General features: G+C 36.6%; 2 protein-coding genes across 21 annotated transcripts in view; one reads left to right on the top strand and one right to left on the bottom strand.

Moving 5' to 3' along the window:
• The window catches only part of LNX1 (ligand of numb-protein X 1), a 191619-nt gene extending 177078 nt beyond the window's left edge, over positions 1 to 14541 (top strand). For 4 of the 5 annotated variants that reach the window (XM_061420168.1, XM_061420165.1, XM_061420166.1 and 1 more), the window contains 4 exons: positions 36 to 213; positions 1204 to 1432; positions 8989 to 9147; positions 9548 to 10137. In XM_061420168.1, the coding sequence (XP_061276152.1) occupies positions 36 to 213; positions 1204 to 1432; positions 8989 to 9147; positions 9548 to 9683 (702 nt within the window). In that variant the 3' untranslated portion in view covers positions 9684 to 10137. Of the gene's footprint in view, positions 1 to 35; positions 214 to 1203; positions 1433 to 8988; positions 9148 to 9547; positions 10138 to 14277 lie in introns of those variants that run through there. The other variant, XM_061420169.1, reaches the window with a different exon arrangement.
• The window catches only part of FIP1L1 (factor interacting with PAPOLA and CPSF1), a 65173-nt gene continuing 49781 nt past the window's right edge, over positions 11085 to 26476 (bottom strand). For 15 of the 16 annotated variants that reach the window (XM_061420183.1, XM_061420185.1, XM_061420171.1 and 12 more), the window contains 5 exons: positions 24818 to 24872; positions 23113 to 23168; positions 19374 to 19587; positions 12174 to 12311; positions 11085 to 11400 (listed from right to left, as the gene is read on the bottom strand). In XM_061420183.1, the coding sequence (XP_061276167.1) occupies positions 11253 to 11400; positions 12174 to 12311; positions 19374 to 19587; positions 23113 to 23168; positions 24818 to 24872 (611 nt within the window). In that variant the 3' untranslated portion in view covers positions 11085 to 11252. The remainder of the gene's footprint in view (positions 11401 to 12173; positions 12312 to 19373; positions 19588 to 23112; positions 23169 to 24817; positions 24873 to 26476) is intronic. The other variant, XM_061420187.1, reaches the window with a different exon arrangement.

Below are 26476 nucleotides of genomic sequence, written 5' to 3'. Positions count from 1 at the left end.
TATATGTATTTTTTTTTTTCCGTCTGTGCCTTTAGCCCCTCCATCCTGTGGTCACTTGTCATGAGAAAGTAGTAAGTGTCCGAAAAGACCCTGGTGAATCACTCGGCATGACCGTTGCAGGGGGCGCATCACACACAGAGTGGGATTTGCCCATCTATGTCATCAGTGTTGAGCCCGGAGGAGTCATAAGCAGAGATGGAAGAATAAAAACAGGTAAAAAGTAAAGAGACTTAAGGAACTAGGGCAGCAGAGTGTTAAAAGGAATTAGTGTGGCTTCCTGGATTAGGTAACTGTTTCCAGAATTAACAAGAGAATGTGAGGGTGATCTGGCCAGGACATCTCTTACTTATTGACCATGATTGGTTTGAGTATAGTTGCTGGACTGGGTTTCACCCCTTTTGGTTCATGTGGTTTGCGATGGGCCACGTTGCTTGCTGGGAAAGTGAGTACCTGCCAAGGATGCCAAGCATTAATTTAGGGAAGAACTGCAATTATGAGCAAGCTGCCTCTATTAAGTGGAGTAATTTGGTTCTGTTCATTCTAAGTGATTCTTTGCTGGAATGACCAGTGATGAAACTGTTTGTGAACTGTATTTATGGGTTGGATAGGCAAAATGACTTGATTCAATGAATATTAAGTGAAAATACCACGCCAGATACTTTCTCATTGGTGAAAAGTTTCACTACTTTAATGTGATCCAGGGTACTCTAAGGAAAGAGATGCCTAATCTCATGGGAAGCTTATTTACTCAATCTGTATTTATTGGGTGCCTACTACATGCCAGGCTCTGTGTAAGCTTTTGCCACCTTGCTCTGCCTTTGTGCTAAAAATAGGGGGTGGGGGAGAGCAGGGGGAAAAAAAAGTAGGTTTTCTCTGATTAAATAGTGAATATGGCTATTTTGTCTTCCTCTCATCCTCCCGCTCCCTTCCTTCCCCCCATTTTAAAGGCAAGAGCCAAATACCAACGTGTACGTTTAGAAACCCCCCACCCCGCGCCCCCCTCAACACACAATTTTTCAACACTTTGCAACATGCACGCTGCTCACAATTTGCTACGTGAGAACGAACCTCACGTCACAAGGGTGTCCTTTGCCCTCACTTTTCCACATCCTGGTCAGCGCTGCCCCTTATCCTCTCCAGCAGAAGTTCCCATTTGCCATTTGCAGCCTCACTAAGAATGGCTTCTGCTTCTCTGGCCCCTAGGTGACATTTTGTTGAATGTGAATGGGATTGAACTGACTGAAGTCAGCCGGAGTGAGGCAGTTGGTTTATTGAAAAGCACGTCCTCCTCAGTGGTACTGAAAGCTTTGGAAGTCAAAGAGTATGAGCCCCAGGAAGATGACAGCAGCCTGGCAGCCCTGGACTCTGACCAAGACACAGCCCCACCCAACGACTGGTTCCCCTCTTGGGTCATGTGGCTGGAATTACCGCGGTGAGTTCCAATGTGACATCCTTGGGGAGGTGTGGGAGGAAACAATTATAGTTCGTAGACCACTGTTTCACTCTCTCGGGCTGATTCTGGGCACTAACAATCTTAATGAGACCCATGTGTGATTGTGGGTCTATTTGAAATAATTCGTCTTCCCTTTTGTAACTGAAAACACAGTAATCCTCAGGCAGGAATGAAAGCCTGAATATGGGCACTCCTGTTGAGGAGCTTACAGGGCTGCCATGTATGGTGGTGTGGGTCATACATGCAGCAGGAAGCCCAGTGGACAGGGAGAAGGGGCTTGTGTTCACACACCCTGGAGCCACGGGAAGGTCCCGTTTTCCAAATTGGCTAGCAGCAGCACTGGGAACCTGCAGAGGCAAAACTTCCGTGGCTTCCCCTCTCTTCCCCTCTTCACCCAGCTTTTGGGTGGCCCTGGCTAGACACAAAGCGACACAGCAGCACATTTTCCTTTCGCGCAGATGCTGGGGCATGTGTGATTGAGGGTCTGGCTCAGATCACCTCTCCTTAGTTCCTACTCTTGTAAAGTTCTTGTGTAAGCCTTCAGGAAGTGGCTGGGTTGTCATTCTAGTGAGACGTAACTAGAGCCTTATAGGGAAGCCAGTTAAGTGTTTTAGAAGTTCAGGAAAAGATTTGGGAGCAACCTTGCTCAGGGCTAGATACAGAAATCAAATATTCACAGGACAGATAAACTTGAGGTTTGCTCACCTGCATCAGAGTGTGAACTCTTGGCCTACGAAGGAGCGCCTTAAAAATCCCAAATGTGTGATTTCAATGTTAAACATGGGCATTGCTGATGACAACATGCTGGCAAAGGATTAAATGAATGAAAGTACGATGTTTGGTTTGAGTACATTTGGCGGGTGGGAATAGGTTGGCCTCTAATTTTTAAATGAGGTTTTAAAAAACAACCTTACCTTAAATACAAACCGGGATTCCTTTTTGAGCCTTCACTTAATAAAATGTTTTTAAAAATGAGTACATTTTAGGTTGAAAATTGAGCATTGAGTTGAAAAGTCTTTAAAAATTTTAAAACTGAGACTAAGTGGAAGAGAGTATTAAAGTTATATTAAAAAAATCTAAGCCTGCAGTCTGTTAAAATAGATCATTTTGAAGTATGTTTGAACTTGAAAGCTATGTGTCATACAATGAAGTTCCTTGTTCATTCATGTAAAGCAGAGCAAATGTGAGATGTTTTTTCAGTCCAAATACAACCAAGTGAATGGCTTTCTCTCCCTCTACCTTTTGCCCTTGACCTTGGCACAGCACTTCCCTACTTGTTTTTTTGTTGGCACTGCTTTCAGGAGCTTAGTTCCTCCACCAGGAATCGAACGCACCCCACTTGCAGTGGAACTGCAGAGTTTTGATCACTGGACAACCAGGAAGGTCGCTTCCCTGCTCTTGCCAGAAGTCTAACGTGAATTTTGCTCATTTCCTTTAAGAATAGAAAGCATGAAATGACAACACTGGTTTGCTGTCACCCTGGCAATTCTTATTTTCCTTCATCCACTTATCTCCTTGCAGTCATGTAATAAGCAGAGTGAACATGCAGAGGCACCAAAGGGTAACAGAGTGACCCTCTGAAAGTGACTCTCTCAGCCCTTGCCCTTCAGATCTGCTCAACAGAGGTCACGGTTACCAGTTCTTTGTGTAATATTTCAGGGAGTGTCAGTGTGAGGTTGGTAAACTTTTTCTGAAAAGGGCCACAGAGTGTAGGTTTGGAGGGCCTTTCTGTCTCTGTTGCCACTATTCATTTCTGCTGTTGTGCAAAAGAAGCCATAAACAGTGAATGCTCAACACATAAATGAATAGGTATGGCTGGTTATTTATAGAATTGGGTGTTGGGCTGGGCTGTAGTTTGCTGACCCCTGGTCTAGGTACAGATGCACACACACATACAATGGTAACACACAATGTGCTATACCATACTTTTTAAAATCTACAAATATACACTGGTATCATTTCACATCAGGACACATCCGCTTGCTTCTTCCTCTCCATGGCTGAGAGTATTCTCCTGTATCAGATCAGATCAGTCGCTCAGTCGTGTCCGACTCTTTGCGACCCCGTGAATCACAGCACGCCAGGCCTCCCTGTCCATCACGAACTCCCGGAGTTCACTCAGACTCATGTCCATCGAGTCAGTGATGTCATCCAGCCATCTCACCCTCTGTCGTCCCCTTCTCCTCCTGCCCCCAATCCCTCCCAGCATCAGAGTCTTTTCCAATGAGTCAACTCTTCGCATGAGGTGCTATATTGATTCAGCCAGTCCTATTGGTAGTGGACACTGGGTTGTTTCCCTCTTAGCTTTCACAAGCAATGCTGAGAAAAGAATTCATAAGGTACAGTGATACTCACTGTAGTACTGTCATGCCCACTACTGGTAAGAACTGGTTAAAGAAATCATGCTGCATCTGTACAGCCCTGTGACAGGTTACTTGGTTATGAAACTATCTCATCATCTCTTTTTGGACTTTGTAGGTGATATATCACTGTTGACTAGCACTGAGTGGTGATGTGGAGAAATGAGATCCGTCTCATTTCTTTCCTTCGCCATGTGGCTTGCTCTTTGCATCTAACATTCGAGATAAATGTTCTCTGTTATTTGGGTTCTTCTTTTCAGGGAGTTCAGACATGTATTTATTATCTTTTTGTTTTGTGTCTTTTCTCTTGTATCATTTTCATCTGTTCACTTTTATTTTGCTTTGTTTGACTGCCTCTTCATACTCCAAAGTTTTTAGTCATTCATCTTTGCCTTTGTAGGCACTTATATATTTCTGTTTTTTTCTCTTCCACTTCTTTCTTCTCAACCCTTTTCCTCTCATCTTGTCTTTTATTGCCCCTTGGAATCTTGGGTCTCTGCCTTTATCTCTTATAGAGCCGCTGTTTCAGGAATATTTTAAATTCATAGTAAAAGGGCTGGTGTTATAAATTTCCTTGTCTATAGCAGCAGTTCCTTTCTGTGGCAGCATTCTTCTGGTGAGTTGTTTTTTGTCTGTTACTGTTTTTACTGCTAACTTTCCATCTTTTATCATGTGTCTCTACTGGTTCATTCTTTCGAGCTAAATTTTTCCTGGAGTGGCTATTTGCTGGAACTTTATAATCAAAGGAGGGAATCAGGACCATCTTCCAGGTGGTAGAAACATCTCTTTATGATAGAATTGTGTGTTTTACTTCTCTCAAGCCAATTAAGATCTGCCTTGCAGGGCCACTCACAGTACACATCCTTCTGCCACCCTACCACCAGGACAAGCTGCAACTTCGGACAGGCTGCTAATTCTTGCATTTCCAGGCATGCGTCCTGTGTGGGTTATCTGTTTGGGTTTTCACTGCCTCACTCATGCCCTTCTTCTTGGCCAAACTGGGTCTGGTGCTGTCTGCAGAATGGCATTCGGCACATCAGGAGGCACTCACCATGGGCTCAGGGCTCTGAGGGCTTAGTTTGTAAGTCCCTGGTGTAGGCAGCCTTACTTCCATCTACAATCTGACTTTCACTGCCTTTGGTGGCTCTCCTTCAGTTTTAACATGGAGTTCACATTTGTTTGCATGATCCCTAGTTGGCGTTCTAGTAATTTTCGAAAGCAAAAGGGGTAACAGTCTACACTCTGACATTTAGAGGTGTGGTTCTTTTTAGGAAGTCCTTAAAATTGTCATGCTCTTTCAAGTCTTCTCCAGTACAATTAAAAAGCATCAGTTCTTCAGTGCTCAGCCTTCTTCATGCCTTCATATCCATACATGACTACTGGAGAAGCTACAGCTTTGACTATATGGACATTTGTCAGAAAAGTGATGTCTCTGCTTTCTAATATGCTGTCTAGGTTTGTCATAGCTTTCCTTCTGAGGAGCAAACGCCTTTTAATTTCATGGCTGCGGTCAGTGCAGTGATTTTGGAGCCCAAGAAAATAAAATCTTGTCACTGTTTCCATTGTTTCCCCATCTATTTGCCATAAAGTGAAGGGACAGGATGCCATGAATTTCGTTTTTAAATGTTGAGTTTTAAGCCAGCTTTTTCACTCTCCTCTTTCACTCTTTAGTTCTTCTTTGCTTTCTGCCATTAGGGTGGTGTCATTTGCATATCTGAGGTTACTGGTATTTCTTTTAGCAATCTTTTTTTTAAATTTTAATTGGAGGCTAATTACTTTACAGTATTGTGGTGGTTTTTGTTCTTTTGGCAATCTTGATTTCTACTTGTGCTTCATCCAGCTTGGCATTTCACATGACATACTCTACATATAAGTTAAATAAGTAGGGTGACAATATACAGCCTTGATGTACTTCCTTTCCCAACTTTGAACCCGTCCATTGTTTCATGTCTGGTTCTAAGTGTTGCTTCTTGTCCTTCGTATAGGTTTCTCAGGAGGCAGGTAAGGTGGTCTGATATTCCCAACTGTTTAAGAATTTTCCACTTTGTTGTGATCCACACAGTCAAAGGCTTTAGCACAGTCAATGAATCAGATTTTTTGGAATTCCCTTGCTTTTTCAATGATCCAAAAGATGTTGGCAATCTGATCTCTGGTTCCTCCGTCTTTTCTAAATTCAGCTTGTACCTCTGCAAGTTCGTGGTTCACAAACTGCTGAAGTCTAGCTTGAAGGATTTTGAGCATTACGTTGCTAGCATGTGAAATGAGCGCAATTATACGGTAGTCTGAACATTCTTTGGCATTGTTTTTCTTTGCGATTGGAATGAAAACTGACCTTTTCAGTCCTGTGGCCACTGCTGAGTTTTCCAAACTTGCTGGCATATTGAGTGTAGAACTTCATCAGCATCATCTTTAAGATTTTAAATAGCTCAGCTGGGATTCCATCACCTCCATAGCTTTGTTCGAAGTAATGCTTCCTAAGGCCTACCTGACTTCACACTCTAGGATGTCTGGCTCTAGGTGAGTGACCATACCATTGTGGTTATCTAGGTCATTAAGGCCTTTTGTATAGTTCTTCTGTGTATTCTTGCCACCTGTTCTTAATCTCTTCTGCTAGATCCTTGCAGTTTCTGGTCCTTTACTGTGCACATCTTTGCATGAAATGTTCCCTTGGTATCTCCAATTTTCTTGGGGAGATCTCTAGTCTTTCCCATCCTATTGTTTTCCTCTATTTCTTTTCATTTTTCACTTAAGAAGGGTTTCTTATCTCTCCTTGCTATTCTCAGGAACTCTGCATTCAGTTGGGTATGTATCTTTCTCTTTCACCTTTCACCTCTCTTCTTTTTTCAGCTATTTTCAAGGCCTCATCCGACAACCACTTTGCCTTCTTTTGTTTCTTTTTCTTGGGGATGGTTTTGGTCACCACCTTCTATACGATGTTATGAATCTCTGACCATAGTTCTTCAGGCATTCTGTTACCAGATCTAATCACTATTCTTTGCACTATGCTAAATCTTCACCAGTGAAGTAGCTCAGTCATGTCCAACTCTTTGTGATACCATGGACTGTAGCCTACCAGGCTCCTCCATCCATGGAATTTTCCAGGCAAGAGTACTGAAGTGGGTTGCCATTACCTTCTCCACAAATCTTCACAACTAGGCCTAAATTTGGAGAACCGAGAATAAGAAAAAAGTTCACATTTAAATTTAGATTTTAAATTAATTTCTCAAGGGTATATCCTCAACACTGACCAAGACAGCTGCCACATTTACCAGTAGAGAGTGAAGTAATTCAACTTAAGAAAAAAATGCCCTAAAACTTAGTCCCAACTGAACAAGATCTGACTCTGAGAATTTAGCATAGTGAGTTCTCACTGCTATAATGAAATAAATACTTAACTGAAGGAAAGCACTTAATGAAATTAAATTAGTTAACACTGAAATTCTCTTGAATAAAGCTACACAGGGCAGGGGTTTCACCTGTTTTGTTCACTGATATACACCAAGTGCTTAGAGCATGGTATACTTGTAACAAAACAAGAGTCTAAGAAAAAAGACACACTTATGACAATGTTATGCTGAAAATTTTCTATTGGCACATAAAAATTTTAGATGGTTATTTGTATAGCTTGTCCACATGGGATAAAATATTCAGTAAGAGAGTCAAGGTGATACTTAATGAAAAGACAGTCAAAAGGATGAGAAATACTTAAGTTTTTGAGTACTGCTCTTTGTACCCGTTCATATATTTTAAAGAATAGAGAGATATATTTGGTCATAACCTTGGATAAGAAGCACCCACCTGCTTTCCCCCAAGTATTGGCATAGGTGAGGACATTAGTGCTCTGGGGTTTGGGGAACAATTACCTGCTATGAACACGAGCTGTTAGGGTGCCACTGTGTAAAACTCCACGACTCCTGTAAGGTGAACTTACTAACATCAAGTCCTACTGTGAAATACAGCAGATAAACATTTTACAGTAAAAATATGGTTGTTTCATGTAATGAAATCAATACTTTTCAGCTGTCATTTCAGTGAAACTGATTACTGTAAATGCTCTATGATGACAGATACTAAACAAAAAAACTGAGTTGAATTTTAGTACTACATTTTAAAATTACCCACCATCAAACCCAAATCTTATTTTACTTCAAATGGGAGTCGAAATGCCAAGAAAAAGTTACATTGATTAGCAAGGTCGATAACAATAACCAATTTTATCACTAAAAAAATTTCGCAAGAGATTTTTATTGGTTTCTCAAAAATCAGTTAATATTTTAATGTACAGTTTATAAACAAAATCACCGTATCTTGATTTTTACCAACATGAAAATGCTAATTTCCTTTCAAAACGCTGGCCTGGGGATTCTGGAGTCCAATCTAGCTCCTGACATACCTGTCATAATTGTAACACAGTTTTGTACTTAGCTTGCATCTATGTTAACACTGATCTAATTGCCACTGAATAATAAAGGACCAGCTTCCTCAATCTAATTTTCTATTTTAGCTGAAGGTTCTACCCATTTACAGAAGACCTGTGGTCATTCTCCTATTTCTAATTCAGTTTATCGCTGATTTTTTCCCCCTTCGATATGAATCATTATTATCTTTAAATGTACCTTAATCTCCACTCACTATATTATGTGGCCTGAATGCTTCTCTATAACCTATCAAATATGTAGAACTATGTATAAACTGGTAAGTCAAAATAATACTTCAGACAATGCATTAATTAGGGTTATGTTTAAATTTTTTCAGATTAACCATTCAAAGAATTTCCTTCATTAAAAATTATTTATATCTATAATAAAAATATGGTACTGTAAGTATGCTCGAATGTGGTTCATCAGTAAAGATTTAGGTATAACTAACTTTTTAATATAAATTGAGGGGTTAAATCTTCAAGCAGAAAATGAATCTTTCCTAGTAGACATATAAACAGAATGTAATAAATAGATGGCCTCATTTTTTAAAGGGTGTTTAGAAAAGATAAGTTCAATTAGAAAAAGCCAGCTTTTTTAGCACAAAGGTTACTGGGCTATGACAATTTTGAGTGAGACCCATCCTGTGCTATTAACCCTAATAACACCAATAAAGGGAATGGAAGATGAACCACAGTAATTAATTACTATGAGTTCAAATTAACTGTGCATTTACATTGATTTTGTTCTATTTAAGGTACCTGTATAACTGTAAAGATGTTATATTACGAAGAAATACAGCTGGAAGTCTAGGCTTCTGCATCGTAGGAGGTTATGAAGAATACAATGGAAACAAACCTTTTTTTATCAAATCCATTGTTGAAGGAACACCAGCATACAATGATGGGAGAATCAGGTAATAATAATGACTGCTTAACAAAAAACTTATATTCAAAGATTGTGTTTTTTATGTGCAAAAGCTTGGCCCCATTTGAAATAAGGCATATATTTACTATGCCTTTTTTTATTGGTCATAAATTTGAAACATTTATGTAGCATTCCATTCCCAAGAAATCCAAAATTAAGTTATTCTTGATCCCATACAGCAACTTCTGATACTTTTAGAATTCTTTCTAAAACAAGCTGAATAATAGAATTTGACAGAATTTAAGTGATGGGTGTGGGGAGAATCTTAATTAGAATATAATCAAAACTGAGAAGCGTAGCAAAAACTAGGACCACCATAAAAATTGCATTAACTTCAGCTATGGCTCAAAATGTTAATCATATACCTTGTTCATTTATTTACTTTTTAGATGTGGTGATATTCTTCTGGCTGTCAATGGTAGAAGTACAACAGGAATGATCCATGCTTGCTTGGCAAGGATGCTAAAAGAACTTAAAGGAAAAATAACTCTCACCATTGCTTCTTGGCCTGGCACTTTTTTATAGAATGAATGATGGGTTATAGAAAAATAGGAAATCACAAGTAAGCTAAGTTGAAACAATGTATTTATCTTGTCAAATTTTTTTTTTTATTTGAAGGCTATACTGTAAAAATATTAAACTGTAACATCAGGAAAAGTAGGATCTAATGAAAGCCAATTACACCTCAGAAAATGTAATTCTCAAAACATAAACATTACTAATTTTTATGCAGTGTGGAACATTTCTCATTACTCCACAGCTAAAATTTTCTATTCACTATAAAGCTCTTCAACAGCTGATATGGTTTGTATGCTCCCACTGAATTTAAATCATACAGTTTAATTAAAATTTGGTATGTGCTGAGGTCTGTAAAGCATTCATTATGGGCATTTTAAAAACAATTTCCAGACACAGGATTATAAAAGTGCACTGCTGAAAAGTGTTCATCAAATGTGAAATAAATATTTTTCAAAAATTATATAGCTGTCCTTTAGTATGTGATACTAAGTGCATTTCTACCATCACTATTTAAAAGTTCCTAGTAATTCATTCTTTTAAAGCCATGTTGTTACCTTCACTGACAAACACCTCCTACGGGTTATCCCTAAAAATGCTCACAGAATTTTGTAAACTTGTATTTTCTTAAATGTTACAGAAAATTACTAAAGCTCTTGTCATTTATTTTAATTCACAATATAGCTAGTAACTGTAAAAACCCAACGTGCTGCTCAACCAATAAGCCTTGAAAAAGCATCAAGAAAAGGCCAAACCACCTTGACCCTGGTTTGGCTCATGGAAGATGGCAGTGAGGCAGTTCAAATTTTTGTCAGTGATGAGTATCTGTCCATATGCCTGCTCTCTAGAAACTACAAGTTATTTTAGAGGCAACCCAAATGCCATTAGATTTTATTACTGTGGATATAAAAATTCCCTACTTAGTTTCACCATAAACCCAAATTTAGAACACTGAAAACCTGCTATAAAAAAGCTGTGATATCAAAATTGTATATGAGTTTTTTAATATGCAAAACCACAGTGCCACAACAGTGATGAGAAAAGACTAGTTTTAATCTCAATACGCAGAGGTACCTTTTGATGCCTTTTGCAGTGCAACCTCATAAGAGACTGGTATTTGATTAAGTCAAGAAAACCGGCCAAGACCTCTTCTGTGGGGGCTGGCCCACTCTCTTGCCCCGAAAGTGTACTGCTTGCCCGATAAATCTTGCCTGCTTGAGCTGTAAAAAAAAAAAAAAAAAGAAAGAAAGAAAACTGGCCAAGAGGGAACCTTGACTTTTATCAGATATTGTGTATGTACACAGCTAAACATAGCTCTTTAAATTCTCTGCTGAGTAACTCATTCATATTACTTTCTTCCATACAAAGTCATTACTGCCTTTTTATTTTTTAAATATTACAAGACAAAAATTTTAACTTAACATGAAAAATTCACTCTTTTATTTTGGAAGAGAAAATTAAATTTTCATACTAACAGAACAAGATGAAAGGCAAGTTTCTTAAACATTATCCAGAAAAATAACAAGATTTACAGTATCTACTTCTGGCATTACTATACACAAAAGGCCATGACCACGCCTATTCTGCAGGTGTAGCTTCGGTGCTCTCCTGTTCAGGGGCAGGCTCACTGCCAGCTTCTTTTCCTTCTTTGCTTCTTTTAGATTTTTTGTGCTTGTGTCTCCTATGACTGTCTCCTTCTTCACTTTCATGGCGACGTCTACTATTGCTGAAGAAAAAAAGAAAGTCATATTTTTCTTAATGTTTAACTACATAAGTAGTGACAAATCAACCCATTTTAGGTAAATTCTTGGTATAGCAATGGGTTTTAAATAACCTAATACTTTTTTTCTCAAATACATTTTGGAGAGTAATCACATTTTATGTGACTTCTATGCTGGGATTATACTCACATTTAATGCTCACCTTCACTGTTGTTATACTAGAACAGTAAGGCCCACATACTTTAGATTATGAGACTGACAAAATGCCCACTGTGCCGAGAGGGCCAGTAGGGACCATATACTTTATTCTAAAAGACTAATTACAAATTAGAAACTAAAATACTAAATCACAACAGGAAATACTTTCTAGAGTTGATTTTAGGCAATACACATTAAAATGTAATACTTTTTTTTGAGACTACAGGGCCCTGAATGTTCTTTGATTAAACTGAACATTGCTTTGTTTAATAATATTTACTACTAAAAACTGATTCATGACAAATTCCCTCCTGCTCAAGATAATGTAGTAAGTATAATTTTCATATATTTTTCATTTCATGCTAATTTTGGCTTATGGGTATTAAACATAATCTTGTTAGATTTCAAGGTCTTTGTTGAAATCTATAAAAGAACCAACTACTTTAACAGATTACTCTTGATCTTCTAATTAGGAACACATATATGCTCTAGTGGTTACTGGCAATGTTTGCTTCTACTTCCTGAAGTCAAATCAATTTCCCTGGCTTCAAACTGATTCACTATTTATTAAAGAGCAAACCTTCGAGAGGACTTGTGTCTGGTTTCCTCTTTCTCTCTGTGTCGTCTTTCTCTGTGTCGTTCTTCTTTCTCCCGACTTGCTCTGTGGCGCTCATAGCCTCTTTCTGCATACTCCCTGTATCTGTATCGTTCTTCATCACTGAAACAGAATAGAAACAAGTACTCTTGACAGCTGGACTGTTGATTCTGAACGACTTCAAACTACAAAAGAGGTGACCTGAGTCCAGAAGTCCCCATGTTAGCACCTTAAACAGAACAAGTGCAAAGTATGTGTCTACTGAACTGAGAGGAAAACAATGCTGCTCCCAAATTAGTACTAGATCTAATACAATACAAAATATACAATAATTACATAGGATCAAGTTTTTTCTATGCTTTCAGTTGTTACAGGGAAGAAATCTTATAAAAACAATGCTGTTTTTCTTCAGAAATTGGGAGCTGAAACTGATTTAAATTTTAATTCGCAGCTTCCCTTGTGGCTCAGCTGGTAAAGAAACTGCCTGCAATGCTGGAGACCTGGGTTTGATCCCTGGGTTGGGAAGATCCCCTGGAGAAGGGAACGGCTACCCACTCCAGTACTCTGGCCTGGAGAACTCCATGGACTGTAGTTTATGGGGTCGCAAAGAGACGGACACGACTGAGTGACTTTCACTTTACTTTACTTTTTATAATTAAAAGCATGTTTGCTTATCTCAGATTTCCAACCAAAATTCTTATATTTATAAAATCATAGGTAGACATTTAAAATTCTAAAAACATATTAAAACTATTTGGCTTTCAAATACAGATAAGGTTCTTAAGTTTTTGAATCACATAGAGTATATTCATCTAAAGAAGCAGTATAAACATTAAGAACAGTGTGACACCAAAACAACTTCCACAATATCCACACACAATGCGGGCTGAAAATTGGCTGTGTACACACTTGAATTCTGACATCCCAATAACTTAATACTACTGTGTGTGTGTCACTGGGGGTGGGATGGAGAGGTGGCCATGGGAATAACTTCAAATCCGTATTAAGCTGCACCTCCATTTTCTGATCTTGGAGAAAATGGACTAGTGAAACTGGGACTGATGGCTAGTGTTACAAGCATAATCATCTTTACCTTCTGAGACTTCTCTTCAGGTCCTTTTGTGAAAATTGAGATATACTTCTGTTTTTTTCTTAATCCTTCAAGTCTTTTTATTTAGCATACAAGCCAACATTCTCTACAACCTAATATCAGTAAACTCTTTTAGAATGAATAAAAATATCTTTTGGAACACTGTTGCTAAAGAGCTATGGTTTCTAGAAATATTATGTGTAATACAAATTATTAAATTAGTAATTTGTACACAGCATCAAGATGCTAAGGGATCTTAGAGAATAACAGGAAACAGAATCAGGTGGAAGTATAAGCCATATAAAAACCAATCAACCTAACAGTGGTCTCTTAGCAAAAGTGATAATTCATGAGTGTTATACCTAATGCCAAGTCATATTGCTGACCAAGTTATTATTGCCTGTGATACATTTTTATTTTTAAAAGTATTCATATATGCAGACATATATATATATATATATATATATATGCACACACGCACATACACATGAAATAATTTTTTTCTAATCATAAATATGTACTTGGTATTGGGAAAATGGAAATGTGCCACCAGAAAGGTAATGCACTATGTCCGGCAGTGGGAAGTAGCAAGAGCAGTCTGGGCAGAGCAGGCCCAGGGGCATCCTGACTCTGCTATGGTCCAGGGTAAGTAACTTAACCTCTCTACTCAGTTTCCTCACCTGTAAAACTGGCAACAGTCTTTTCAGGGTTGTTGCAGAACTGACAATAGTATTTATAAACTGTGTCTGGAACAAGAGTAGGCAGGCCCTCAACAAACGGCCACTAACATGCAGGTTCATCATCTTCATTAAATTTAATGCTAAAGTTTTCAGAAATGGAACCCTTTTTGTAAAGGTAACTAATAAAGCTTCTGAAAGGAGAATAAACTCGCACCTACCTACCATGACAAATATTAACATTAATGTTACCCTCTTTAAAAATGAGGTTCTTGGGACTTTCTTGATGGTCCGGTGATTAAGAATCCACCTTGCAATGCAGGGTACATGCGTTCAGTTCCTGGTCCAGGAAGATCTCACCTGCCGCAGGGCAACTAAGCCCCAGCGCTCTAAAGCCTGTGCTCCACACCAAGAGAAGCCACTGCAACAAGAGGCCCACGCGCCAACTGCCGGTGCACAGCAACAAAGAGCCCGTGCACCACAAGGAGGACCCAGCGCAGCCAAAAATAATTTTTTTCAAAATAAGCTCTTTGTAATGATTCCAACTGGATTTACATAAAAATAACTAAAGTCAATTATCTCACAATTTGTCATTTGTAACCTCTTTCCCTCTCACCCTGCCACCAATTTTTATTAGATTTGAGGCCTTTAAGATTCTGAAAGCAAGCCATCTGATGGGACCATTCCCACAGATGGTGGGAGATTTGGTCTCATACTCAAAATATAAATACCCCTTCTCCGATAAGCAGCTGCAGCACAAAGGTTTTTCTGGGCCTGGAAATCATTAGAGCTCATTTCAAACATCCTAGAATGACCAGCCTTCCCTCTGGCCCACAATTAAGCAGCCTAAAAAACACGTTGAAATTTGTCTGTAATTTTCAAAACAATGACTCTGTAATTTGTAACACAACACATACTACATGCCATATTGCTAAAATGTCAGTCTTGAGGAAAAACAGCCTTTACTTATACTTCACTTGGATCTTCCAGAGAACACTATTTCTGGGATAATTCAGAACAACACAAAATTCTTCCACCTCTTTTCCCCTCTCTGGCCTTGAACTTTTAGTCAGATTTAGGTAAACATTACTTCTGATGCCCTACAGCTAGCAACCTGAAAATCAAATGTGGTTTAACGATTAACACTTTTTAGCACCAATAAAAATTGAGTGGAATCTGTGCATGGGTGTGTCTGAAATTAAACTCAAAGTATTTTATAAACACTGTATTATTCATGCAAAGTAAACCTTTATGAGCTCTAGCAAAGCAATTCATTTTAGGCTTCTTTCCCATTAAGTTTTGCATTACATTCCTTACCTTGTGAACATGTGCATTCAAGAGATAACAGTACTATCTCAAATATATTACTTTTAACTACATTAGAAACAATTCAACTTTCTGGAAAGTAGTGCCCTTGAATTTAACAGAATTTGTGCACTTTTTTTGACTAAAGTTAACAGCACATTTCCCACCACACAAACTTGAAACATATACTACACACACAGATACGAACATATGTATGGACCACGCTGCTACTGCTAAGTCACTTCAGTCGTGTCCGACTCTGTGCGACCCCATAGACGGCAGCCTACCAGGCTCCTCCAACCATGGGATTTTCCAGGCAAGAGTACTGGACTGGGGTGCCATGCTGCTGCTGCTGCTAAGTCGCTTCAGTCGTGTCCGACTCTGTGTGACCCCATAGATGGCAGCCCACCAGGCTCCCCCGTCCCTGAGATTCTCCAGGCAAGAACACTGGAGTGGGTTGCCATTTCCTTCTCCAATGCATGAAAGTGAAAAGTGAAAGGGAAGTCACTTAGTCGTGTCCGACTCTTAGCGACCCCATAGACTGCAGCCTACCAGGCTCCTCCATCCATGGGATTTTCCAGGCAAGAGTACTGGAGTGGGGTGCCATTGTACCTTCACTTATTTAGTCAATAAAATTTTACCAGGTGCCTACAATGTATAAGTCATATTATTAGGAGCTATTAGAGAAAAAAGATTAATAAATCTTACTGAGTTTCTTTCTGCACTTTTTTTACACAAAACTTTAAACTTCCAACCACAGTGCTAGTTAAGGTGACAATTATTATATGGTTAATCTGTAATGATAGTATATGAGTAATTCTGTATCCTCAGCACACAACTTTGTCCCTGGCACATAACGGGGATTCAAAGAATGTCAGTTAATGAATGAAAGAATTAATCCGATTCCCCACGACCTCTAAAAGATGAAAGAAAAAACAAAAATCAAGTACAGAAAAATAAGGAAAACAAAGGCAATAGAATTTTTAAACTACCTAATTCCAAGACTAGAAATGATTTTAAGTAATATCTCAACCATATTTCCAGTAGATACCATACTGCTGGTTTAATTTCTCTATCCTTCCATTCTCTCACCTGACAAGTTAAAATTTAGACTGGATAATCCTCAAGAACCTTTTTGGATTAAGAAGTATATGATTACATGATCACATCTAACAAAACAAATGTCTGAATCAAGCATATGCTCACATCCTGAACTAATACATTGCTTCATCTCACCAAGCAAAATCGGAAAACTGTGTACCTGTGTATCTTATGCATAAAAATAGCTGATAAAGCAAGAAAAAGTTATCTTAAACATATTTCATTCTACATTGTAAAGGTACCTCAATGGATATGTTAATTAGAAAGATGTTCATATCAATGTCTTGATAGTGATAAAGGATGATTTTTAACCATTTCAAAACCTATCTAGCTAGCACAGTTTCACCAAGAGTTTTCAAGATCATTTTTTCTCTATTGTATTCACCCTCCTCCCGATATGTGTACGTCATTTTATTCACTGACATAGTCATTATGTGCCAGGCATAAATGGACAAAGGGCTGAGAACAGAGAGATGAAAAATGGTAGTCAATGCCCTGAAAGAGGCTTACTAAGACAGACATGCTCTAAAGAAAATACATAAAGTGCTTAGGAAGTATGTGAAGGAATAATTAAATTCTTTCTTTCAGGTTCAGAGAAGCTCACGGAAGACAAATGTGAGCAGAACCTTGAAGAATCAGTAAAAATTTGTGAGGCAGTAAAGGACAGGAATAACATGAAGGAAGGAGGTATTAAAACTGTGAGGATTTCCAGATGTACAACTAGTTCACTATAGACAGAGCATGCAGTATATTGGCTTGGGAGAGAATTGGGGTTAAAATACAGAAGGGTGCACTGGACTTGTGACTTATGGGTCACAAAAAGAATTTTGAATTCCTTCTTTTGGCTAGCAATAAGTGAGTTCTTTCCAATGGCACAAAGTTTTAGGGAATCAATTTCCATATCCTGAACTTCCATATTTATTCTTTCCTAAATGTGCTTAGTCATTTAGTCGTGTCCAACTCTTTGCAACCCCATGGACTGTAGCCTGCCAGGTTCCTCTCCATGGGATTCTCCAGGCAAGAATACTGGAGTGAGTAGCCACTGCCATCTCTAATTCCTTCCTAAATATGGAGTGCCTAATGATACACCAGCAGGTAAAACATCACACCATTTCTCCAGTTAATCTCTTCTCCATCATGTTCCTGATCTTTTACAAAAGAAAGGCATTCTTTTCAACAATTTTACTACAGTACATTATTGGCTCAGGGTATAAAAACCATCATGGCATCTAAGTTAAAATATTAGTGTCAGTAAGATCAATTTTATTCCAGGAACCATAAAGTTTTTACAGGGCTTTAGGCCTTTATCTCTTATATATCCTTCTGTTACAAAGTATGAAGTAAGAAATGGAATATTTTGGCCTGTGTCTTGAGACATTCTAACTTCAGATATACTGTAGAGGAGTATGGTGGGAGTCCTAAGAATTTTCCCTGAACTAGTAAAAAAAAAAAAAAAAACAAAACCTAAAATTCCTTCTGAAGGAAAGCAAAACAAAGTGTTGGGGAGGCAGCACCTTATTTTGAGTTCTGTGACTATTTTATCTTAGACAAGGGATATGGATTAACTCATTTAACAGAACAAGAAAAATGAAGTTAGACTTTCCCCCCACAGAAATTGGATGTCATGTGGCTGGCTGGCTTGCCAATAAATAGGAGCTATATTTCATGAATTATTTGCTAGCTATTTTCCATAAATGGAATGGGGGAGTAAATTTCTATTGTTCTAAGCTACAAGTCTGTGGTACTTTTATTGTTATACTGAGTAACAATTGGGTGATTTCTTTGCTTTTAAGAAAACTGAGCCATGAGCTTATGGATCCTTAAAAGGAACTTCTGATGATATGTTAATTGTATAATTTTGACATATCACTAAATCTTAAAGTGCTCAAATAACTGTGACAGAGCCACAGCAAAATTCCATTAATTCTTATTTACGTATTTCATGTGAACAAGGTTTGTCAGGGCTTACATATATACAATAAAGAAAGAAAGAAATATAATAACAGCAAAGCCTTTCTTCCCCCTAACAACAGTAACATTCATTTATGGATACAAACGTTAATTAAGAGATGGGCAGAAGCTCTTTCATCACATAAAGGAATGTAGCTCCAGTAAATTATTTTCAGAATTTGCATTATATTTATATATAGAAATAAATCATGATAACCAAAATCAGAAAAAAATTTTAAATACTTAATAGTATGGTCATTACATTTTTAATACATTAACTTACATAGGTATGTTGCAGGGTAAATAGGATGGATAATTAAAAATACTTTTTCATAATAAAAATACTTTACATTAGAATAAAATTCTTTCGGGACATGGTTCAGAAATAAGAATTTAGGCATAAAAAGAAATGCAGAGTTTCCAACTGTTAAAGAGAGCTTGCTTATACCTTTTAAAAAGATGGATAATGATGTTTAACAAATCACTGTAGTATCCTTAATCCACTGGATATGTTCAAAAGAGTAACGATAACTTTCAAAATTATGATACTTATAACAGACTGGAAATTTTATCTATCTGGTTGGTTGGTTGGTTTAGTTGCTAAGTTGACCCCATGGACTGTAGCCTGCCTGGCTCCTCTGTTCATGCAATTCTCCAGGCAAGACTACTGGAGTGGGTTGTCATTTCCTTCTCCAGGGGACCTTCCCGACTTGAAGCAAACCCGGGTCTCCTGCACTGCAGGCAGATTCTTTACCAATTAGCCAAATGTTTATACTTAAAATGAAAAATTTTATGTGGCAAGATAAAAATACATGAAGGGGTATGACATTCTCAAAACTGTTTTAAGGAAGAAACGAACAAACAAATTTGGACACTGTTGCTTTAGATAGTGGGAAGTCCTTATGAATTACACGACAGCCTTGATGCTTTTAAAATGGCTATCCTCACTACTCTTCAAACAATCCTTTCCAAGTTGAATTGTATTTTCCATTCTGGCACTGAATAAAAATTCTGAAGTGCATATAAAATACATGTGTATAAATTCCTGAGCACTGAACGTACCTGTTGAAGACGCTCGGTGTGGGACTGTGATCACGCTCCCTTTCCCGCTCTCTGGTGCGTTCTCTTTCTCTGTCTCGATCACGATCTCGCTCTCGGTCTCTGTCTCTGTCTCTATCTCGGTCTTTCTCTCTTCTTGAGTAATAGTCCCATTGCTTGCTGGTGTCCACAAGACTAGGCCATGAAGGAGTAGAACCGGGAAGGTGGGGAAAGGCAACTAAAGAGAAAGAATAATAATCAAAAATAAAAGTTATGGTACTTAAAAAACAAAAGAGAAAGATGAGGAAAAAAAGGTAAAAATCCCACAAAAATGCTTCATTAGATTAAAAAGAAAATTATTTAGTATGTAGAAAAGAGAATACATGGTGAATACCCACAGTCTGGGGACATGGCCAGAAACAAATCTTAAAGATTTGACCCTTCATTTGAAAGGTGGACAGCAAACCAGAATTAGATACATCACCAACTTCCCAATATAGCAAAAATATAAACCAGAATACATTAGGATATCTTCAGAGTGCTGAGACAAAGTAACGGTCAACCCAGAAATGTGTACTCAAAATTATATTTGAAGAATAAAACAAAAGACATTTAGAAACAAAAAATAAGCAAAAGTTATAAACAGAGTTCACACACAAAAATAACTTCTATTAGATATATGCATAATGCATTTCAAGAGTAACCACTAAAAAAAAATAGAGATAAATATATTATTTCAGAACAATGTAGGGAAAAAGAGAATATTTTAAAAAATCACCTGAAAATTTCAGTCACTTCACAACAGAAAGAATGGGGATATGCAAGACAAGTTTGAATGGCTCAAAAATCACAGTAATACAAAGAGGATGGAATTAATCACTTAAGTGACAGAAACTGTTGATTTGTATTTTTAAAAATTCTACCTATATTTTGAACATTAAACATAAAAACACAAGATGGTTGAAAGTGAAAGGATGGGAGAAAAAATGGAAAACACTAATATCCCCTAATTTCCATATGAGTAACTGTATAAGTGGCAAAGCATTCTCATACTAAAAGGATCACCCGAGGAAGAATGACTACGTGAAGATAGAGGATGCAACTCACTAAGAACACAGAACAAATTAAACTTCCAAATATCTAACAACATAGCCTTACTTTCTATGGAATAAAAATTAATAAAAATAATACAGGTAGAAACAGAAAAATCAACACGATCATTGGGGACTAATGTAATTTTTCAATTATCGACACTTTAAGCAAACAAAAAAAAATCACTACAGATATATAAGGACTGAGCAAAACACTGTTAACAGAGTTGATTTAATGAACATAACATGGAAATCTGCCAGGCAGGTAAAGAATACTCATTCTCTTCACCCATATGAAACATTTATGAAAATATATTATGTTCTTTCAAAGCATAATAGACACCATGTTTTCTGACCACCACACAATTTAAATTAGAAGTAAAAATGAAAAGTTATGGGAAAATAATCTCCATTTATTTCAAATTTAAAACACATTTCTGATAACTCAGGGGTGAGTCAAAAATGTCATAAATTTAAAATCATTTAAAAACTGAACACAAAGAAAAGTACAATATGTCAAAAGTCTAGAGATGAAAACTGTTCTGAAGGAAATTAATCTTAAAAAAACCTGCATTACAAAAGATGGAACGTGAATGAATTAAACTTTCAACTTATGAGCTTAGAAAAAAGTAGTATAATCCAACAGAAGGGAGACAAGAAATCATGTCAGCAGAAAACTAGCATGTAGTAAACAAAGGCAGAAGTTGGCTTTTAAAGACTAGATGAATAAAACATAATAATCTTCTGACAAGATTAGGAAAAGAGACCTTATAAAAAAATATCAGAACCAGTAAGGGACTACGACTACAGATGTTACAGGGATACAGAGAGTATTACATATTTTAGACCAACGCATTAAGTAATTCAAAGAAATCTTGACTAGTCCTGTAATTATTAAAGACATTAAATCAGCAATTTAAAACCTTCCCACAAGACCAGATGGCTTTTACAGGTGACTTTTACTCATTTATAAGGTACAGACCAGTTGAATAATACAAAAACTTTCAGAGAATGGGAAAAAAGATTATCCCCTTAACTTATCCCATGTGGCTTGTATAACCTTAATACTAAAACCAGTTAAGGACAATAGAAATAAAGGAAAATCACGGAACAGTATTACATATAAACTTATTATATGTGGACTTAGATGTCAAAATTCTAAGTAAGTCTGTATTTATTTTAAAAAAGTAATCAGTTGTGACCAAATTAGGTTTATGTCAGCAAATAAACAGTGGTTTAATATTAGAAAAACTTAGAAATCTGCCACATTAACAGAGAAAGAAAACAATACGATCAACTCAGAAAGCATCTGATGAAACTCAATATCCATTCAGTTTAAAAGCCCTTGGAAAACTAGAAGAGATTTTCCTTATTCTGACAGAGGGTTCTATCAAAAATCTGAGAGTAAAAATTTCATAGTATAAATATAAAAGCATTTCCTTAAAAAAAATTGTTTTAAAAAGGGTAGGTGGGGTGGTTCCAGACAAGAACTCCACTTGCAGTACTTCAACATTATATAGAGGTCCTAGTCAGAACAGTAAGACCAAAAAATGAGGGGGATGGGGTGTGACGAATAAATACCTGAAAAGGAAAGAAGGGCAGATGATACTGCCTGAGTTCTACAGGTAACAGCTACGAAGTATATATTGATATACCTGTTATACATATAAATAAAACAAAACCCAATTCTATTTCTAAATACAAGCAAATACAAACAGAACATGTAGCTTAAATGAAGATACTATTTATAAGGACAATAAAAACATCAGGTACCTATGACTAAATCTAACTAAAGATGTCTAAGAAGTGTATGGAGAGGTACAGCACTCAATTGGAACACATTAAAGAATATCTCCATAAATGGAGAGAATGCTTGTTCAGACGTTAACTCAATGTTGTAAGGTATGAATTCCTACAAACTGATCTAGAGCATCAAGATGATAAAATATAGTAAGAGAAAGGACTCTGGCGACAGGCTGCATGGTTTCAAATTCTGACCTGACTATGCCACTTACTGTGTGACATTGGGCAAATTACCTAATCTGGCTGTTCTTAAATTCCCTAGTCCATAAAACAATGATCATAACAGTATGCCTGCTTTATAAGGCTGTCAGGATTACTTGAATCAATAGTTTGTCATATTGTAAACATAATATGAGTTAGTCATTAATAAAAATCTCAATAGTTTTCAATGAAACTTGAAAAGTTGATTCTAAAATAGATATATAAGAACAATGGCCCCAAATCACTTCTGAAGCAGAGTAAGATAGCTTTTTGCTAAAACAGATATCAGATTTACTATAAAACTCAAAATTAAAGAGTTTTATAGTAAGTGTGGCACTATTAGCATAGGGATAATTAAAAACTAACTAAATGAATAGTCTTGAAAGCTAAGAAATAGATACATGCGTGCAGGGAACTTGATACACAAATGGAGATGACACTATAGCTACCTAAGGAAGGAGGGACAATTACATCCTTACTAAAGAAATGAAAAATATTCTGTTAAGTAACCTGGAATATATGTAAGATTAATTATTTCTAGAGTAAGTATTTTTTAATTCCTTTTAAGATAGTACTTTAAACCATGGGAGCATGGTTCTACTATTTTAAAGTATTTAAGTACTTTACTGGTTTAAATTGAATCCGAGCAATTAAAAAATAACACTTACCATTGCCATATGGAAAAGCACGTGCAGAACGACTATCATAACCAGAGGAATGTCCACTGTCAAAGAAAAATGTATTTTTACGTGTTGCAAGTTCTGAATTTTAGCTTGGTGCAAATGCAAAACATAAGGTAGAATTATGACTTTTACTTAACCACCATATAATTTGTTCTGTTTGTTTTTGTTTGTTCTTAGTTGCTCAGTTGTGTCCGACTCTTTGCAACCCCATGGACTGTAGCCCGCCAGGCTCCTCTGTCCATGTAGTGTTAGGTTTAACACTGTTAAATAGCCTGTGTTTTCAGTACTAAAAAATTAAGTTATTATGGAATTACAACCACCATATAATGGTAGCTGCAATTCCATAATAACTTTATTTTTTAATACTGAAAACACAGACTATTAACAGCATTAAGCCTAACACTAAATGTAAAGAAGATACAGCTTGTTATTATTTAACATGAATAGTCCAATCAATTCAGCCTGACACAAGAGATAACAGAAACTTTGAGGCTGACAGAGTACTTCAGACATAGTTAAAATTTAGCCTTAAAAAACTAACACAGGTATACCTGTGGCGGATTCATTTTGATATTTGGCAAAACTAATACAATATTGTAAAGTTAAAAAAAAAACAAAACTAATTTTAATGAATAAAAATCAGAAATTCCACCCTACTGACAGACTCAACAAATACTACTTCTTAACATTTTGAATGAGAAAACAAATATATGTTTAACAGGGATTTAAAATTAAATGCTTATGGTCTCACAAGTCACACTTTGCTGAGTTTTATCATTTCTTCTGAAAATCATATGCAGTTTGATGCTACTGATCTAAAGTTCCCATGATTTTTCTTTAGTCTGAATCACTTTCTCAGAAATACAGTAATTTTTTTAAATAGAGTTTTTTGCCACTGAAGAGGAAATAATAATAGCTACCATTTATTGGTTAGTTCTGTCTGCCAAGAATGGTGCTGATGCTTTATATTCACCTGAGTTGTTTTAATCTTCATAATTCTATCAACCCCATTTGGCAAAAGAGGAACCTGAGTCTCAATGAGTTATTATGCACCCTGCCTTGCCACAAAGCTGGGAAATTTTGAAGCCAAATTTGAACCAGGTTTGTGTGATTCCAAAGCATATGCTGTTAAACATGGTATTGCCATCCATGAGGTAAATGTTCTTTACCACAGCATTCCAAATAACATGAACTATAAATACAGAGTATAAAAAATAAGGTAACTGCCAGGCAAAAGGGATCCGTTCTTCCTCTGTGGAAGCCAAGTTGCATTGGGTAGCAAGGAATAAGGCAGCTTTTCTTTACTGTGGTCCCTGATAACAGCTGTCCTTACTTAATCCTAAAACAGACATGCATTATTCATAATTTCTAGTCATCTGTTTGTATATCCCACAAAACTTGACTATAGGCAAGTTTTTACCAATCTAGCGGTTTCTTTAATAAGAGTACCATAAATCAAAGCAATATATTTCAAAATACTATTCATTTCGTTTTCTTTGTCCTCTTCTGTAATTAAGTATAGGTCCAATATCTTATCTGAGAGTAAATAACACAGATCTAGACTTATGAATTAAAAGGCAGGTACTACTGTTTACAAAATTAAATCTTTGAAAATATTACCAAGATAGATATGATTCTTCTGTCAAAAGCCTATGAATGATAAAAAATTTACAGTGTCCATACTGATTACCTTTCTATTGTTGGTATAAGAGATGGAGGTGGAGCACCTGGTGGAGGAGGAAAACCTGAAACATTCAATCATAAGATAAAAAGAAGTTAGAATGTAACACAATGTCGACTTAAAAGTTGTGTGTCACTATATTTCTCTGGGACTATAACGTGCTTCTCTATGTTATAATGGACAGGAAAAAAATGGAGCTTAAATTTATAAACAGATTTTTGGATCAATATTAACTTTGAATGAACAGTTTGGTCTAATACACAGAGCACAAACTGGGAGTCAGGACACTCGGTCTTATTTTCAGCACCACACACAGCCCATTTTGTGAGTATAAGAAAGTTAATCTCAATGCCTTACCTTTTCCATATATTAAACAGTAGTAGGATTGCCACCAGATACATTTAAAGTATTTTAGAAGAAAAGCAAATAAAATAACATTTACCTCTTTCAAAAATATTTTGAGAGTTTAGATGTATAGAAATGGCCTTAAAATGCATAATTTTTAAATAAAATCTTACCAGTAAATATATAATGCTTAAGGCTGAGAATATCCATCATAAAATGTGTTTTAAATAGCACAACCCTAAAGAACTAATTCACAAAGAAAAGCACATAATGTAGTTTTTAAATTAGTTTAGAAAGGAAATAATGTGCAGCTTTATATCATGAGGTCTGCATTCTGAATAATTCACAAAACCTAGATGAAATACCACAGAATACGGCTACCAGGGACCTTAACAGTTAATCTACTCTGCACTTTCAAATTCAGTCAGGCAATGAAGCATCTCAACAAGGCTTGAAAAGTCTACAACTTACAATACCAATTCTTTATGACATCAATTTCTGCCAGGTTTTAAGGACCCTGACTATTAGGAAGTACATTAAATTATGTAATTTAAATCTCTCATACTACAATTCACATACTGATCTTAATGAGGACAAGAAGCAATCCAACAAAATACATGTTTGGAAACACTTCCACTAAGCCTTTTTAGTATTCTATGTAAAAATGAATCTCAGTTCTCCTATCCCTTTTCAAATGTCCATTTAAATCAATTTTTAGCCTTGTTTCAAGCTGTTTTAAATCCACCATGCTCATTTTCACTGTCGAGTTTTAGGTTCTCCTCTATTAAATATCTTAGCAGTGTAAAACTTAGCAATTACTACTTAGTCCTAGAGTCCACAATCCTATTTTAGACAATCTTACAATCACATTTTTTTTAACCTATAAAGACAGACCAACGACTCCTTTAAGACTTCTCCTGATAGGTCTTTTTTCAGCCACACTCATACACAATCAGTGACTCTCTATCTGACAACTAAATACGTATACTATCCTAAGCTATTTAAACTCCACTATTTATCAAGGTCATTTTGAATTCAGACCCACCCTTCCAAGCACTGTCACCTCTCATCTCTTTACATTTCATGTCTTTTAATACTGAACTTCATAAACACACTTGCTATCATATCTGCATCACACTACAAAAGAAAAAAAAAATCACCCTGAAAAACTATTAAAAAAAAACCACACTGGGCCACATGTAACACTCCTGTTGATCATATTCTTACAAGAGTGAACAATTAAATCACTGCTCTATGAACAATCATCTGACCAGCTGTCAATCTACCAGTGTGGTTCAGAACATATTTTCTCACAATATTAAG

This window comes from Bos javanicus, chromosome 6 (assembly GCF_032452875.1).
Source record: "Bos javanicus breed banteng chromosome 6, ARS-OSU_banteng_1.0, whole genome shotgun sequence".
NCBI classification, from domain to species: Eukaryota; Metazoa; Chordata; class Mammalia; order Artiodactyla; family Bovidae; genus Bos; species Bos javanicus.
The sequence above is the reverse complement of the archived record's forward strand: the minus strand, read 5'-3'. Positions and strand labels throughout refer to the sequence as shown.